At 27.9% G+C, this 15558-nt stretch overlaps 1 protein-coding gene across 5 annotated transcripts in view; it reads left to right on the top strand.

The window, feature by feature from the left end:
* LOC112689240 (kinesin-like protein CG14535) overlaps nucleotides 1-15558 on the top strand; it is a 173076-nt gene that overhangs the window by 2811 nt on the left and 154707 nt on the right. For all 5 annotated transcript variants that reach the window (XM_025562840.1, XM_025562841.1, XM_025562842.1 and 2 more), the window contains exons 2-3: nucleotides 6420-6595; nucleotides 7359-7476. In XM_025562840.1, the coding sequence (XP_025418625.1) occupies nucleotides 6420-6595; nucleotides 7359-7476 (294 nt within the window). The remainder of the gene's footprint in view (nucleotides 1-6419; nucleotides 6596-7358; nucleotides 7477-15558) is intronic.

Raw genomic sequence — 15558 nt, 5'->3', positions numbered from 1 at the left:
TATATTGTTTTTTTTTCAAAGTTGGCCATATAAGTGTATGTTATATTAAAAAATAATAATATAAAAAGGGATATATTGTACCTGCTTTGTATAATGTATAATTTTAAGTAGAATTTTTAATAATTGTTTTCTTATGAAAATGTGAACGAATAACAATAATTTTGAATTTTTCAAATGCATAGTGTAATCCTCAAAGTAAATATTATTTGCTTTCGTCTGACTACAACGTCATATAAAAGGGATTGAAACACGGAAATATAAAAGAATTTTTCAAAAATATATACGTACATACAACCAATAACTTTTTTCGCTTCGTGGAAAGTAGAACGTACTGTATGTGTATCCGAATATAAACGGTAGCAAACACTCTCTGGTTATAAATAATCCTGGGAAAATCTATAAGAAAATATTCATCTGTAAGAAAATAATACATACGTATCATGATGTCGTGGTGTACATGTAAACAATATATAGGTACTAGGTACATATAATTATTTATGTGTACAATAATATCACATTTCGAAAAAAATTTATATATTTTAAATTTGTTTACGTGAATCGCACAAGTTCAGGACTTAAGTCAACTAGCATATTTTAATATATATTTTATATTAGGATTAAATAATTTAACAATGGGTCAAGAACCTGCAAAGTTTTAGATCTTTAATATTAAGTAGTGATATAGTGCTTACGTTTTGTGGCATAGGTAGGGGTCGTTGTGAGGGTCAATCCCATATTATCAATATCCAAGCTAGTAAAAAATCAAATAACAATAAATATAATTATATTATATTAATCCCTCCCTCATAAATAATGTTTACCTTTTTACACTCATTACATCATTACATATTTAGGATATGTTTTTCATGATAACATGATTTATACGTATATTTTATGTATTACGTGTATTAATGCGCAATACTAATAGTAGGGATTCACTGTATTTTACAAAAATATTTATAATAATCTTAATATTTTGATATTGAATAAAAAAATTAATAAAAGTATTATCATTTATAATTGTAGGTCTTCGTTCGTAAGAGTTTCGTATTCGTAAGTAGTCATCGAAAGTCTAGTTGTAAATATTTTTGTTAAAGTTAGCTAAATAAATGCAAGAAAGAAGAAATGCATCGATTTTTATCGATATTTTTCATTTACAAGCCTCATACAAAAATGACCTATTTATATTTTGTAGGATAATATGTTAATGATGTTGCGGTAATAATAAACGATAAGCACATAATGATTCGCAATATATCGCGGACGAGGAAACAAAATGACATAAATTTTTTCGCCCGCAGCCGTGTGCTGCATTTGTGATCGCGTTCGTTCAAGTTCTAAAGTGCAAGAGGTTATTTTCGCATTCGGTGTACAATAGCCGTGACAATACGTGCACCCATCGAGACCTGCATCGAGTCCCTGGGGGAAGGTCGGGAAAGAGGTGGTCCCTGCAGCTGTTTGTTTTTACCGACACCCCGCGGTTGTCGTTCGGCACTTGTAATAAATACGCGCGCACACGTTCATACTACCACTACTGCTACTAATATACTCGCAAGTACGGCCGACAAGTAGTATTATAATTGGAACCGGCGGAAAAGCGAAGGCGTGTATAGATGCTCGGAAGAGAGTACAATGGATCACGTTTCCACGTCATTGTGCTGCCGGTCGGTCGAGGGTCGAAATTGCACGGCTTACGTTTTTCGTGCACCTATTGTATTTATCGGGGAAACGCGCGCGACAACTTCACGTATTATTATCGTATGATACACAAACACGTTCAGCTGCGGGGGGCTTCTGCGATAGTTCGAAATCCTCGATGGTTCCACATTCCCCTAGATACGATAATGAAAATTGTAATCGTTTATCATGTGAATGCAGTACACTGCATCGCAGTGCCGTTCCTAAACCCATTTATAGGGGGGGGGAGTGGGTGAACTTCATACATGTATTCAGATTTGTGTATTTTTCTAATGTGATATAAATAATAAATAACAATCATTTGAAAAAAAGAAAGGCCATATATGGGGGAGGGCGACTGCCCTACTTATCGTCCCCTGAGAACGTCCCGACTGCACTGGCGATTGTAAACTGTATTCAACAAATAAGTAAACACAAAATCGTACGTGCAAACTGCACCACTCCGAGTCTGTCCAAGTTTCTTAAGAAAATAAACACAATGATGGTAATTATTATAAACTCGCATGATTGTACCTTCATCGTATCCAATTCGTTTTATATATTTAATCATTAACAATATATACTTATATTGTTCAGTATCACCTGCTGAACTCTGTATATCTACCCAGGTATCTTAGATATATTCCTTTTTATATTAGTTCATGGTTCATCTTTAAATAGTATTTACGGTATCATTTTTTTTAACACTAATAAAATATCCAATTGCAGGTAGCGGGTCTCAGCTTTTCCAGTTTATTTGATGTAAGCAAACAAAAACGGAATCTGAAATTAATAAAACGTTTGAAGATCGTTATATCGTGTATTAATATGCGTATATCTGATTTCGTTAAATTAATAAGTGTTGTGAATAATTAGTGTTTAAATATTCAAGCATTTTAATTGTTTGTATACATCATTGGATTATTGAGGATTATTCTACGGAGATGGTATTAAGTAATCAATCGTTTACCCGTCATTTATTCAAAATGTCAAATTACCAAATAGATTGAAAAAGGGGTTGAAAGATATGTATTCTCTTTTGGGGTAGAGCTGTAGGCGGCAATCATAATGTATTACGGACATTCACTGGTTACGTGTATTGCATACAGACGAGTTTTCCTCTATTTACACCACATAAAAAGTTCTCGAAATTTAGTCACTCCATTCACATTTTACAGTAGTTATGACTAATGGTATAGTTATTTTGGACATTTTTCCTTTGTAAACAAGTGTGTTAAAGTAAAAGGTATGTACTTAATAGATTTCAAAAATTAGAAATATTAGATTAGCTAACCAAACAAAATCTGATTGTCGCCTTTTATACAGTAGGTATATATTGTAAAGCTGTGATAAATATCAAAATAATTAGATTGCGTTTAAATTTATTTTTTCTCCTTTATAAGATAATCAAAAGCTGAATAAGTTAATTCGTAATGAAATATGATATCAATACTTATTAAAAATAAATTATCTAGGTGATTAGTTTTAGTTAATAGGTAAACCGATTATGAATGTTTCATATGCTGATAGTTTAATAGTGTATTAATTGATTTTTTTTTAAATTCTTATCTGAAATAATTAAAAAATCCATTCATTACCTTTCAAAAATGCATTCGCTTATAACCAAAAATAAAGCTTACAATAAAAATAAATCAATTTTCATAAGACTGCAATTTTCGTTTTTTTTTCTCTACGCGTGACCACACGTTTGTTGAGTAATAGGAACAAAATGGTAAGCTTGTCATAATTAATTTCTTCTCGGAGGATTTATTGTGACTTTGTCGGTACACCGGATAGATGTTTATGAGTTATGACTAACTGTTTTAATGCAGATGAAAGGGTTTCGTTTCCCCTCTCATATAATATACTTTAAATAAAAATACTAGGAACGAATGGCTGTTAAGAAGTAAAGAAAAAAAATTCCTATCGAGGATATTATTATAACTTACCGGCGTATGAATGACTCCAGACGGATTTCGTTCCACAATTAGCTCCGTTTTACTCGGTGAACACGTTAACCGCTCTGAAATGTTGCCAAATGTATGAAGACTAGTATAAATATTATTGAACTATTCGATGATCATTTTAGGTTAAATTCGTGAGTTTGTGAATTCACTGGGTAACACTACCAGTGTCATCCCCTCAGTACACGGTAAAATATATTCAAGTTTTTTTTTTTTTAGTGCAATATAATTAGAATATATATTCTACAGGATGTAAAACATGTGTTTAATGTAATTAAAACTATATTTAAGTATTGATAGTTGTTTTAATTATATACATGAATTTGTTTTTAGTTGTGATACAATGTATAACATTATATGCTATATTTTACAGACAATATTTTCTTATATAATATAGTTCAATTATGAAATCAATAAAGTAGTTCAAATGTATCCTGCAAAAATAAATATGAAGTTAGTATTACTGTTACATAGAAGTCATAGTATCAATCTACGTCAATGTATACGTTTGCGGATAATCAAAGAATAAAAACTTGTTAAAAATTATGTATAATAAGTAGGCTTTGAATTAATATGCTCTAAAAGTTTTCCATTTATGCCATTACTTAATTGAATTAATTATTTTTAAAAAATAAATAATATGAAAAATTTAAATTTTTTATTTTTGACATTATTTCGTTTACGTATTGTTCAGTTTAAAAAATTACATATTATAACGGTTTGTATTGTATTAAGTTAATTATTTGTCTTTGGTAGAAACAATATATTATAATGATGAATTATAATATTATACTTTGTATTGTACTGCATTGTAATTATTTGACTTATATATGCTTAAATTATTAATGTATTATGAATTTAAAATATTATAATGACATTTTTTTTCAGTTAAAAAATATCAAAAAATGGAAAACAGGCAATGCTATAAATATATAATACTTTGCACTTCAATTTACATGAGACTGCATTTTTTTTAATCAATAATTTCTTGATACTTATACTTTAGAATTTCAATAACCTCATGTATTCATAATATATTTTTATCATCCAAAATTTGATGTCTTACATGATTTTATCATTACACGAATTATATCACAAATTATATCTACACGAATTATTATATGGATGGAAATTAAATAATTTATATAGCATCTAATAGAAAATTATAAGAATTAATTTTAAATAATTTACAACTAAATATTAGTTAAATTCAACTCTAAAAATTAAAAATGCATAGGTATCTCGTCAAATTATGTAGTTCTTGTAATTTTTTTTTTTTTTTTTTATTAAACTTTCTTCTCTATAGTTTATGCAAAATAGTATGCTGTACATTATTTGAAATTATTCCATTCAAAGCTATGATAAAATTTATATTGTATTAATATTTTCAAATGTCTTAAATTTAATGATTGATTAAATTAATTTTAGATGTCTATGAGTAAATACTAATTATAATTAATTATAATTATTAATTTAAAATTAAAATATAATAATTTTAATTCAAATGCAGTAGATTATTGTACGGGACATATATCAGTTATATTTGAATGTTATTTTTTTTTTCATTCAAGGGAAATAAAAAACCCGTGTACTTTTATTTGAAAAACGGAAATTATGTAATTTAATATTTTTATAAAAATTGTACATCGGTAAACTTATTACATAATATTTTCGGTATGTTTGTTTAAACTAAGCTGCTTTACAACCATATCGAACCCTTTTTGTCGTTATCAGACGATGAGTAAGTCTATTAGCTTTCTGTCGCTAGCGGATCCGATGAATGCTGCGATTATTTTTAATCAACACAATACGATAAATTACACTGTCAAAAACGGCGTAGGGTCAACGCATGCAAGGAACGGGGATAAAAACACCCTCATTCGTCCAACGTAGCATGGGAAGCATGTATATAATATATTATAATCACGCAGTGTGTGTCACCCTCTCCAAAAATCACGTGTCCGATCGGCGAACAATCGCTTGGGAAGAAACCTATTATCCGGGGTCGACGCAACAAAGAATTGTTATTGCAATATCTGTACGAAAGTATAATAGAAGTAATAATTTTTTCTCCAAACGAATGTTGTGTATAAATATTATTCTAATGGAATTAAAAAAAAAATGTATTGCACAAGTAATTATGGTAATGATATAAATCTAAATGAGCCTGTAATTTTGCGTGACAGTTTTGCGCAGCGAATAAATATGCTACGTTTTAGGTAAATTGTTGTTCGAAAGGGGAATTTAACGTTTTCAATTTCAAAACTTTTACTTATATTTCATTTAATTAATTTAAGTACGCAAAATTAATACAATAGGTGTAGTTTATTAAATAAATCGTATTGACAACCGTCATATTATCGAAAATATGAACAAAAACACAAAGTAACGCGATGTTATTTAAAAACTTGTGCATTATCATCATTCGTGAGGTTAATGTTATAAAACGAGAATTTTTATTTTCAAATGTCAAATTATTGAGTACACATTACAAAGTATGTGATATCAGGAAGTATAGTTGATTGAAAAGGAACAAACTCATTGAATCGTGAAAGGGGAAATAAGTCTTCTCTATTGTTGTTTTGACAATCGCTGTAGCTGACATATAGTTTTACCATTGTGGTGTCATTTACATGAGCCCCAAAATAAGTCCACATAGGTTTCTTTATTATACTTGTACAACTCCATAAATTGGTGTTGTAAGGGATACCAAAGATTAGCGCCATATCGATGACTACAAGATGTCAAAAATAATTTTTTTTTGTTTTTTGTTATCAGATGGCTACTGTAGAAATAACAGCTTACGGGAGGCCCCCAAAACATGGTGACATGGCTTCAATTTTGGACGGACGAAACAAACGTCTAAAAATTGGAAAAACAACGAAAAGAACAATACCAATACCCGTTCTTCCACCACGTATTCCAACACCTATGCCGGCACTTCCTAAAGAAAGGTATGACAATGACGATTTGAGTATCTCATACAGGAATGAGACAGTTTGATGATTAGACTCTTTTAAATGATAATATAATTATTATAGTATTATCAATCCATATTTAATACTTTACAAGAACAATATTTAGACATACTGTTCAACAAATTAATTTGCAATATAACATCAAATTAATTTTTCTTATCAGATGTATGTACAGTTGAACACTCACAAAATCAATCTGTCAGTTCTAGTTTGAAATAAGAGTAAATATTGACTAGTAGCCCTGTTATCAGGTTTATTGATAAATTTCGTAAACCAATATCAGTTTTAAGTACTTAGCTTCGGTTAATGTTTAGGTATCTTAAAATAATAACTAAATATAATTTGGGAGTAGAAACATATTAAAATATATTCGTTAAACGTTTAATTATTATTGTATAATCAAGTACAAGAATATAATTACTACATAGCTAAATTTGTAACTGGTCTATGTTATAATTTTGCACATAATTACTGTATTATAATTTATTGGTCATTTATGAAATATGACTGTGAGTAAAAATATAGTTCTCTGTTGAAATTTATTTTTGTTTAACGTATAACGAATAATTATTATTATTCTTTTATATTTATTATTATATATAATTATTTTTATTAAAAAATCCTAATTTCTCTAGATAATTATTTATACATATAGCATGTTTTGTAAGAATTATTTTGAAATAATTTTAAGTCATTAATACACAATATTAAAAAAATAAAAAATGTTTTATTTTTGCAGTACACTGAAACTGAAAATTGCCAAATATGAAAAAACATATCAATCATCTTTAGCTGCTCACATGTTATTATTTACTTCGGATTCCGAAAAAGACAATGAAAAACGTTATATACTTCAGGTATTACTTTTATATAAAAATACATTTAGTATTTGAACAACTTATTCAACATAATTCCTTGGTAATATTTAAAATTATACGACAAATATGTTTTAAAAATGTATGCGGAAAAGTGTATATATAATCTAGAATTCCTAGATAATGTATTAATTTTCTTAACTGATGAGCTTAGTTTATTTTCTAACATGGATGCAGTGAATATTCTAAAAATGATTGCCGAATTAAATAATTTGCTTCCAAACTATATACTAACAAAATTTAACTTTAAAATTCAAACATTTTCGAAATAAACAAATGCGGAATAATGAAGTTTTTAAGATGTGATAATTTAGAATTTTTTTTATGTTATTTGTTCAAAAGTAGGTTATTTGAGTAACGTCAATGGTTTAAAAGTGAATTTTTATATTATGTAAAAAGATATATTAAATTATTTACATTTATGCTGTTAATAATTAGAAAATTATGTTATATAATGTTTTGAACTATTTTAATCCATTTTTTTTTTATTTCGGCAAAATGATTCTTTTACATTACTTTTAAATTGCTCTTGTGCGTTATGGTTGTTTTTGTAATATTTGACTGTTGGGTGGTGCTTTAGTAGATATATATTTGTTTTATCGTCCGGCAGATCGCAGTAGTAGATTGTACACTGTTCAATAACTTCGTTATTTTGACAAAAGCTTCAACTATACTTTAAATGTAGACCATGTCGTTTAGTTTCTTTTGCCTTTTATCAGCTAATGTTGTATCTTTGGGTAAGATTGTTACAATATTGAATTTTAGAATCAATGGTTAAAAAATAAAACAATGAATCATACAATTTTCAATTAAAATACGATTTTACTGACATAAATAATTTTATAATTAATATTTATCATTATCATCCACAGCTCTAAATATGTAAATTTTAAATAAAATAGCAAATTTTCACTGTAATATTAAATGACTCTTTGTGACTGTTTATTTAACACAAAAATATTACTAAGATTTTAACATACCTACTTACATTTCAAGTGTTTTTAGAAATGAATAAATTACAATAAAACAAAATTAGACGATAACATTTAAATATTCAAATTTTTTTTTTAATTCCACTTCTCTTATTTTTGAAATAGATTTTAATTTAAATTATAAAAGTTTTTCAATTCAATATCAGAAATATTAAGTAAAAATATGTCATAATCTTATTCGAAGTCTTTTTCTGTCACTATTTTACAACTTGGAACTATCTTTTAGATTTTATGTGAAATGTACATGTTTTTTTTTTGTGTAAATTTTTTTTCGAGCAATACACTTGTATCAATAGCTCTTTCAGCAATTATTCTCGAAATAAAAAAGGAAGATATAATGTCTTTTTCCCAGGTGTGCATTATTTTACATTTATCTAATATTATTTTATAAAAAATGCAATCAGAAAATATTTGTTTATTTTGATATAAAGTACTTATTATAATATTTTTCCAGTTATATAATTTGATTAACTTTTTTTATTTTTTAAATTACATTAAAAATAAAGATTCTATTTTCAAAGTTTTCCAAGTTTTCAAAGTTTTCAAAGTCAGTTAGATTTTTTAAATGCCTAACGTACCTACATGAGTGGCACTAAGGTAATTGCAAGTCGTTTTTGCCGTCCAAACAATTATACGAATGGAGCATTTTCCGGTACGTTGCGTGTTGTGGCAGTATAATAACGGCACTGTATGCATTCTTGATTATTAAAACGCCTAACGTTTTGGACACTCGTAAAAGTTTACGATGTCTGCGCAAAGGATCCAGTAAAGAAGGGCGATACGTTTTAAAGAGCGATTTAACTGTGCACGGTTTCTAGGAATATACCATCATTTTTCCAATGCCGGCTTAGAGGAAATTCCTACCTGCGGGCCGATAAGTTTTCTCAGTTGATCCAAACAAAAAAAGTATAATGATACCATTGGCATTTAAGGTATATACGAGATATTTTAATGATAACGAGTCACTATAACAGAGATGACTCAGCTATGATATCGAGGGTGTGTGACGGTATATCACCTAAACCCTGTCATCGACGATAAAAACAGATCTCACGGCTTTTCCCCTACATCACCCTCTAGTTAGAGCAGTTAAATAAATTATCTCCAGATTTATATAAACGCAAGAGGGCGGCTCGGTTACATACATTTAGTATATGTATTTTGGTGGCTACAGCCTTACATTACCCTTCAACAAAATACAAAGATTGTATAAGCATTTGGCACTTTGCCAAATTTAGCTCAACCTCAATTAGCATTAATCATATTTAAATCGGTAATAAGTAAAATTAAATTAAAAAAATTTAAGTTTAAAACTAAATAACATTTTTAACTGATTCTGCGGGAACTTATTATTCTTTTTAGTTAAAAATCTAATTTTACAAACCATATCAAAATTCTAAAAACAAAAATAAATATACAGCATATTCTTATATATAGTATAAAAATTGAAGAATAAATTATTTTACTTCCCTATGAAAAATAAATTTTAAAATGTATGAAAATAGTTAACTTAATTAAGTTTAATTAAATAATTTAATTTATAAGTGAAACCTCTATTATCAAACGGTTAAAGTTTTGGATGAGAAGTTTAAAATCTTTTATTGTACGATGTTAGTTATTGAGGTAATTTTAAAAACAAATTATATTTTCTTAAAGTTTCCGACTCTTAGAAGCTTAATTGACTTAACCAGGTTTTTCGTCGATTTTGTTCGTGTGTGTAAATACGGTTTGCTAATTTATTCGATTGATATCTGATTATAAATTTATTAGTTTTTAATAATTAAAACAAAATAATTTATACCAATAATTCTACAAATCCTAAGTAAATTATGTTGTTTAAGTGTTATTGTAAGTATGTAATAAGCAAATTTTTTGTTTTGTCGTCTAAACGAATATCTTTAATATTCTTTGCTTGATGTTTCAGTTTCTCCAATACACCTTGGTCAGTCACATTAAGTTGTCTCGTAGAAATATCCTCGAACACCATTTAGAGCCATGAAATTTCCAAAACCCTTGACAGTGATTTTTATTTATTTTTTTTATTTTTATCTAAGTGAATACTTTTATATGTGCATAGAATTTCCAATGTCATTTTTCCCGTAATTGTTTTTTAACGACGTCAACACATTTATAGTATAGTATTCTAGGTAAACGTAAATATTTATTTCAAAGCAAGTTTATAAATAAACTAGAGATAACTTAATGTATTCATAGTTACTAATTGCAATAAATATCATCATAATTAGTGTAGGAATAGAAGAATAATGAAAAAATATTGAATGAAACCGGATTTTATAGTGTAACTCCGAAAAAAAATGATTTTTTAGTTGTTTATTTGTTTACTTAATTTTTCTCGATGACTCAATTATTTCTCTGAAATAATGTAATAATAAACATAAAGCTAATTAATAATACCATAATTTCAGCAAAAATATGATTTATGAACTTATTTTTAAAATTGGATTGTTAAAAAAAATAAAATAAAATCTAAAAGAAATTGGAGAAAGTAGCTATCTGGACGGATTAGTTATTTTAGTGCAGTTATTTATTTTTATAACTTGAGTAGATCTCATACTCCATAATAATAATAATAAAAATAATGATAATAATAATAATAATAATAATAATTATAATAGTAATAATAGTAATCGAAATAAACAATCTTTGCTCTTTTATACTTTTTGAATAGAATTCAGAATTAGACGCACGTATTGATGTTTTTTCTTACAATTGCCTCTAATAATAAAATGTGCGAACCACGAATAATAAAAAATCTCAAAACCACGACGATCCGCTTTAATCAAAGTTTCTTCAATGTCCCCACAATGGCAAAGCTAACCCCTCATCTGTAGCACTTGGAAGCATTTTTAGGGAGGGTTGTTTTTTTTTAATTCGTCCTTATACAATAATTTTCTTTTGGTATTAAAGTTTAGACCCTTTTTATGTACGTACATGTTTTCTTTTTTATTACAGGGTGTTGACTTCAATCAGACCCCGATTTAATTTTTGAATGTGTTTGCAATCATTAATTCCAAAAATCTGGCGGGGTATAAAAAATAATTATTGTATTTTACGATCAGAACCAGATTGAATTTCATCCGTTGTGATTAACATTTTATTGTATTTTGTATCTACGACTATACTAGGGTATTTGAAAATCTGAACTTAAAATTCGTCGATTAGAATAATTTCTGAAAAAATGCAGTAAAATGTTTTAAAAGTAATGTAGTAAATTGAAACGGTAATTTTTAAAGAAACGTTTAATTTACACATGATTGAATATGTAGTTTATTTTGAATATTTCAAACACAAAATTATAAGTTTTCTTATAAAATATATATATATCTCATGTTTTACAACCTACTTACATAACATTAAATTTGTTAGTGTTTTTCAATAGTGATAATTTATTTAACGATTATTTCAAGTACAATTATGACGTCACTTCAGTGATGATGTATTTATTATAAAGAGATCAGTCATGATTATCCTTGACCATTTATTATTTATTCTTATTATCCATTTTGTGCGCTGCATTTTGTTACAATTTTGCCTGATTCTTGAGTTGTCAATTCGGTACGCATTTATATATAAATATTCACTCCTCCTCTGTAGAATATAATGCATTATAATGGATTAAACCATTTCCTACTCAAATACCACTATGTATACATATATATATAAATATGCGTCATGTATTGCTAATAAAATTACATACCATTTTTTTTTCTCGTCGAAATTTGCGCTTACAGCCGTGGTGAAGTCGAGTTACATACATACACGTGCTGAGAACTGGGTAGGAATCCCTTTGGGAGTAATCGAACAAGACTCACCACGTCTCCTATCGACCCCATGTACACGATGTAGGTTATAATATATTATACATTGTATGACTACGACTGGAGTGTTATATAGTGGTGACGGCGGTCGTCGGTGTGCTGTGCTTCGGCCGTGTGTTTTGTGTTTACGCTCTCAGTGGTGGGGTTATATTTATATGTTTATTGTCAATTGTCCTAAACGCATTTAAAAGTACACCGTGGACCCTAAGGTTTGTTTTGCTCTTGCTGCACAAATACGCAAAGGCACATCGCGTAACCCAAAACACAATATTTTTGTTGACACTATCCTGTCGATGCGTTGTTTGCGCAATGCTCGTCGTCGTAGCAGCTGCAGGCGCTTCGGAATGCGTTGATCCGATTAGACAAGTGCAAATTGTTGGAAGGGCGGTGAAGACACACACATACACACACACACACACACACACACACACACACACATACACACGTGGACACGTAACTACGTTACGTTTACAGCCCGTTCTTTTACTCCCTAGGCCTTACAATTTATTGCGGCTCAAGAAACTTGACTTGAGCCCTATACGGTCTGACGGGGGAAAAAATGTCTACAAATATCAACGTAAACATACTACTATGTATGCAGTTTCTATACGTTGTATAAGTATGTCTGTGTGCTCTAAAAAGAGTTGAGTTTTTCTATTACACAAAATGTTTTTGACAATATTATAAACACTTTTGACCTATATTCCACTCAAGATATGTAGCAATTTAAGTACCTTGTATGCGAATAAGCTTTGTTGCAATAATTATTAAATATTCATTATTTTACCATAATGATTTCGTGTACAAATTGTTCTATTATAAATATCTATATACTGCGATAACATTCTCGGTATTTTTAACGAACAGTTATTAAAAAATATTAAAATATTTTTATCATTTTAAAAATAACTGCAACTTATTAACATGAATGATTAATGTTAAAAAGTTAACTCAGTATAGGCATGAATATTAATCGATTTATAACACTAAAGTCAAACACTAACCCTAAATTTATAAAATTATCAATGACGTTATTTGAAGTTAATATAAAAATTAATAAAAGCTCATTGATTAAATAACCTTCAAAATATATCCTACCTATATGTGTAGAACCCATTATAACATTAATAAGACTACTATACTCGTACGTTCCACTTGGTGATTTGGTTAGGTGTATGTTGATGAATGATTACACATTATATGGGTAGATTGATTGATTTTTAAAATCCCTTTCATTTTTTCGATCGTTAAAATACTCACTAAGCAATTTCAAGGGGGAAAATCGCCCTCGTCTTTAAAATAATCAATTTGAAAATAACATTAAAACTTGGTTAAAATAGTAATCGACTGTATTCTCAAGTTATACGTTATATGTACATTAATCTAAATTCGATTTATTTAAGTGTAGCTTAAGTGATATGATAAATATTTGTGAATATTTATATATTCAATTTAAATAAAATTTTTATTACTGAGAACTAATTCTGTGGACTGCGAATCAATTAGAAAATAAATTTAATAAAGTTCGATGTTATAAAAAATACTTATTGTTCTTCAAATAACGTGATATAATTTATTAGTGTTTAGAGAATATTATGTCATATCTTTGGTACTAATATGGCTTTTGACTGATGATATTTAGCCGGACATGATATCCAATTTATAAATTGTTATGTTACGAGTAATTTTCTAAATAATTCTAATAACCATTTTCAGTCCATTCTGAGATGATTATATTGTCATCTCATAGTGTAAGTTTTTTGATATTTAGTTATCTAGTTATAGTTTTTAAGATATTTTGTTCTGGGGGAGGGGGAGGGGTACTTTAAAAAATTTCGAAATTACAATATAAAATATTATTAAAAGAAAATTTGACTTATTCAATAAATTAATTTTATTATTATTTATATATCATTTATATAATACGAGAAGCATAAAAAGTTTTTAATTTAAAATTTTTCAAATAAAATATAATATTGCCAAAAGAATTTTATTTTTAAATCTTAATCGTATTCATCAATTAGAACGGAATCATCCGTATAATGTTCGTATTACATGTGCCTTCTTCTTTTTGTCGGTGATCCTCAACTGTACGTTAGACACCTAAGTAAGCGATCTATGCGTGACCCGAGACGTCAATAAATATTATTACCAGCACGTAATTGTTGTTAATTCCAACGTTCTAGTTAAACGCTCGTCGTGCAGTATAAATACAGACCATCCGAGAGGGATTTGCATTTTATAACCACTATAGCATTACGTTGTGTCATAATAATATTTTTAGCTTTAAGTACGCAATGAATAATTTATTGAACGATAATGATTTTGATGTGTTTTTTTTTCGTAGTATTGACGTAAATCGTGATAAATGGCTATTTTTTAATCATGTTATCGTGAAGTATAATTCATATTTTTTCTAATGAGTGAATTTGTACTCAAAAACATTTCATTTTTAATTCTGAGGAGGAACCAGTTGTCTGTTGCTAATAATACGAATAAAAATGATTTATGGTGTTATAGTGCAAGTGATAAAGTAAATGTAGGTATTTACCATATTATAGCATGAATTAGAATTTTTTGTTATATTAATTTATAACAAATAAATATATGTTTTTCTTAAATAGTAATTTTTTTCCATTTTTATACCATGTTTATAAATATTTTTAATTTCAAACGATATGCTTGGCCAATGGAGGTTATCTTTTATATTATTATAAGTCTTATAAGATTTATGTTGCAATGCAATAGTTAATTTTTCTATTTGGAGCAGCTAAGTTAATAGTTTTTATAATGTTCGTGGTGTATTAATAATTGTATAGAATTAATTTAAAACGTAAAGTAAGTAAGGAATGTAAGTATGAATTAAAATAGGTATATATAACCAGTATGTTTTTTTTTCATTTGTTTTGAACACATACTGGGATATATGTATATTTTATGATTTATGATGTCGATAACGTAAAAAATATAATACTTTAATTGCATGTTTATGTATATTAAAACTATTTTAATTTTAAGTTTATGGAATCCTATTATAGACTTGAATAAAATTGCACACTAGAGTGGGTTCGTTTCGCTACCGATTTCGTAGTTCACGTTTATGATTATTATTTTGCTTTTTGTTTTTAAAGTTTAATTAATTACTGTTTTATGATAATAGTTTGTCTTAACATCTAGATGCATAACATGAATTAGGGAAGATGTCAGCTTGCAATGAGGAGTATTAAGAATAA

This window comes from Sipha flava, unplaced genomic scaffold (genome assembly GCF_003268045.1).
Source record: "Sipha flava isolate LNK unplaced genomic scaffold, YSA_version1 42_pilon_pilon, whole genome shotgun sequence".
Classification (NCBI taxonomy): domain Eukaryota; kingdom Metazoa; phylum Arthropoda; class Insecta; order Hemiptera; family Aphididae; genus Sipha; species Sipha flava.
Note: the sequence above shows the minus strand (reverse complement) of the source record. Positions and strands in the feature narration are given on the sequence as shown.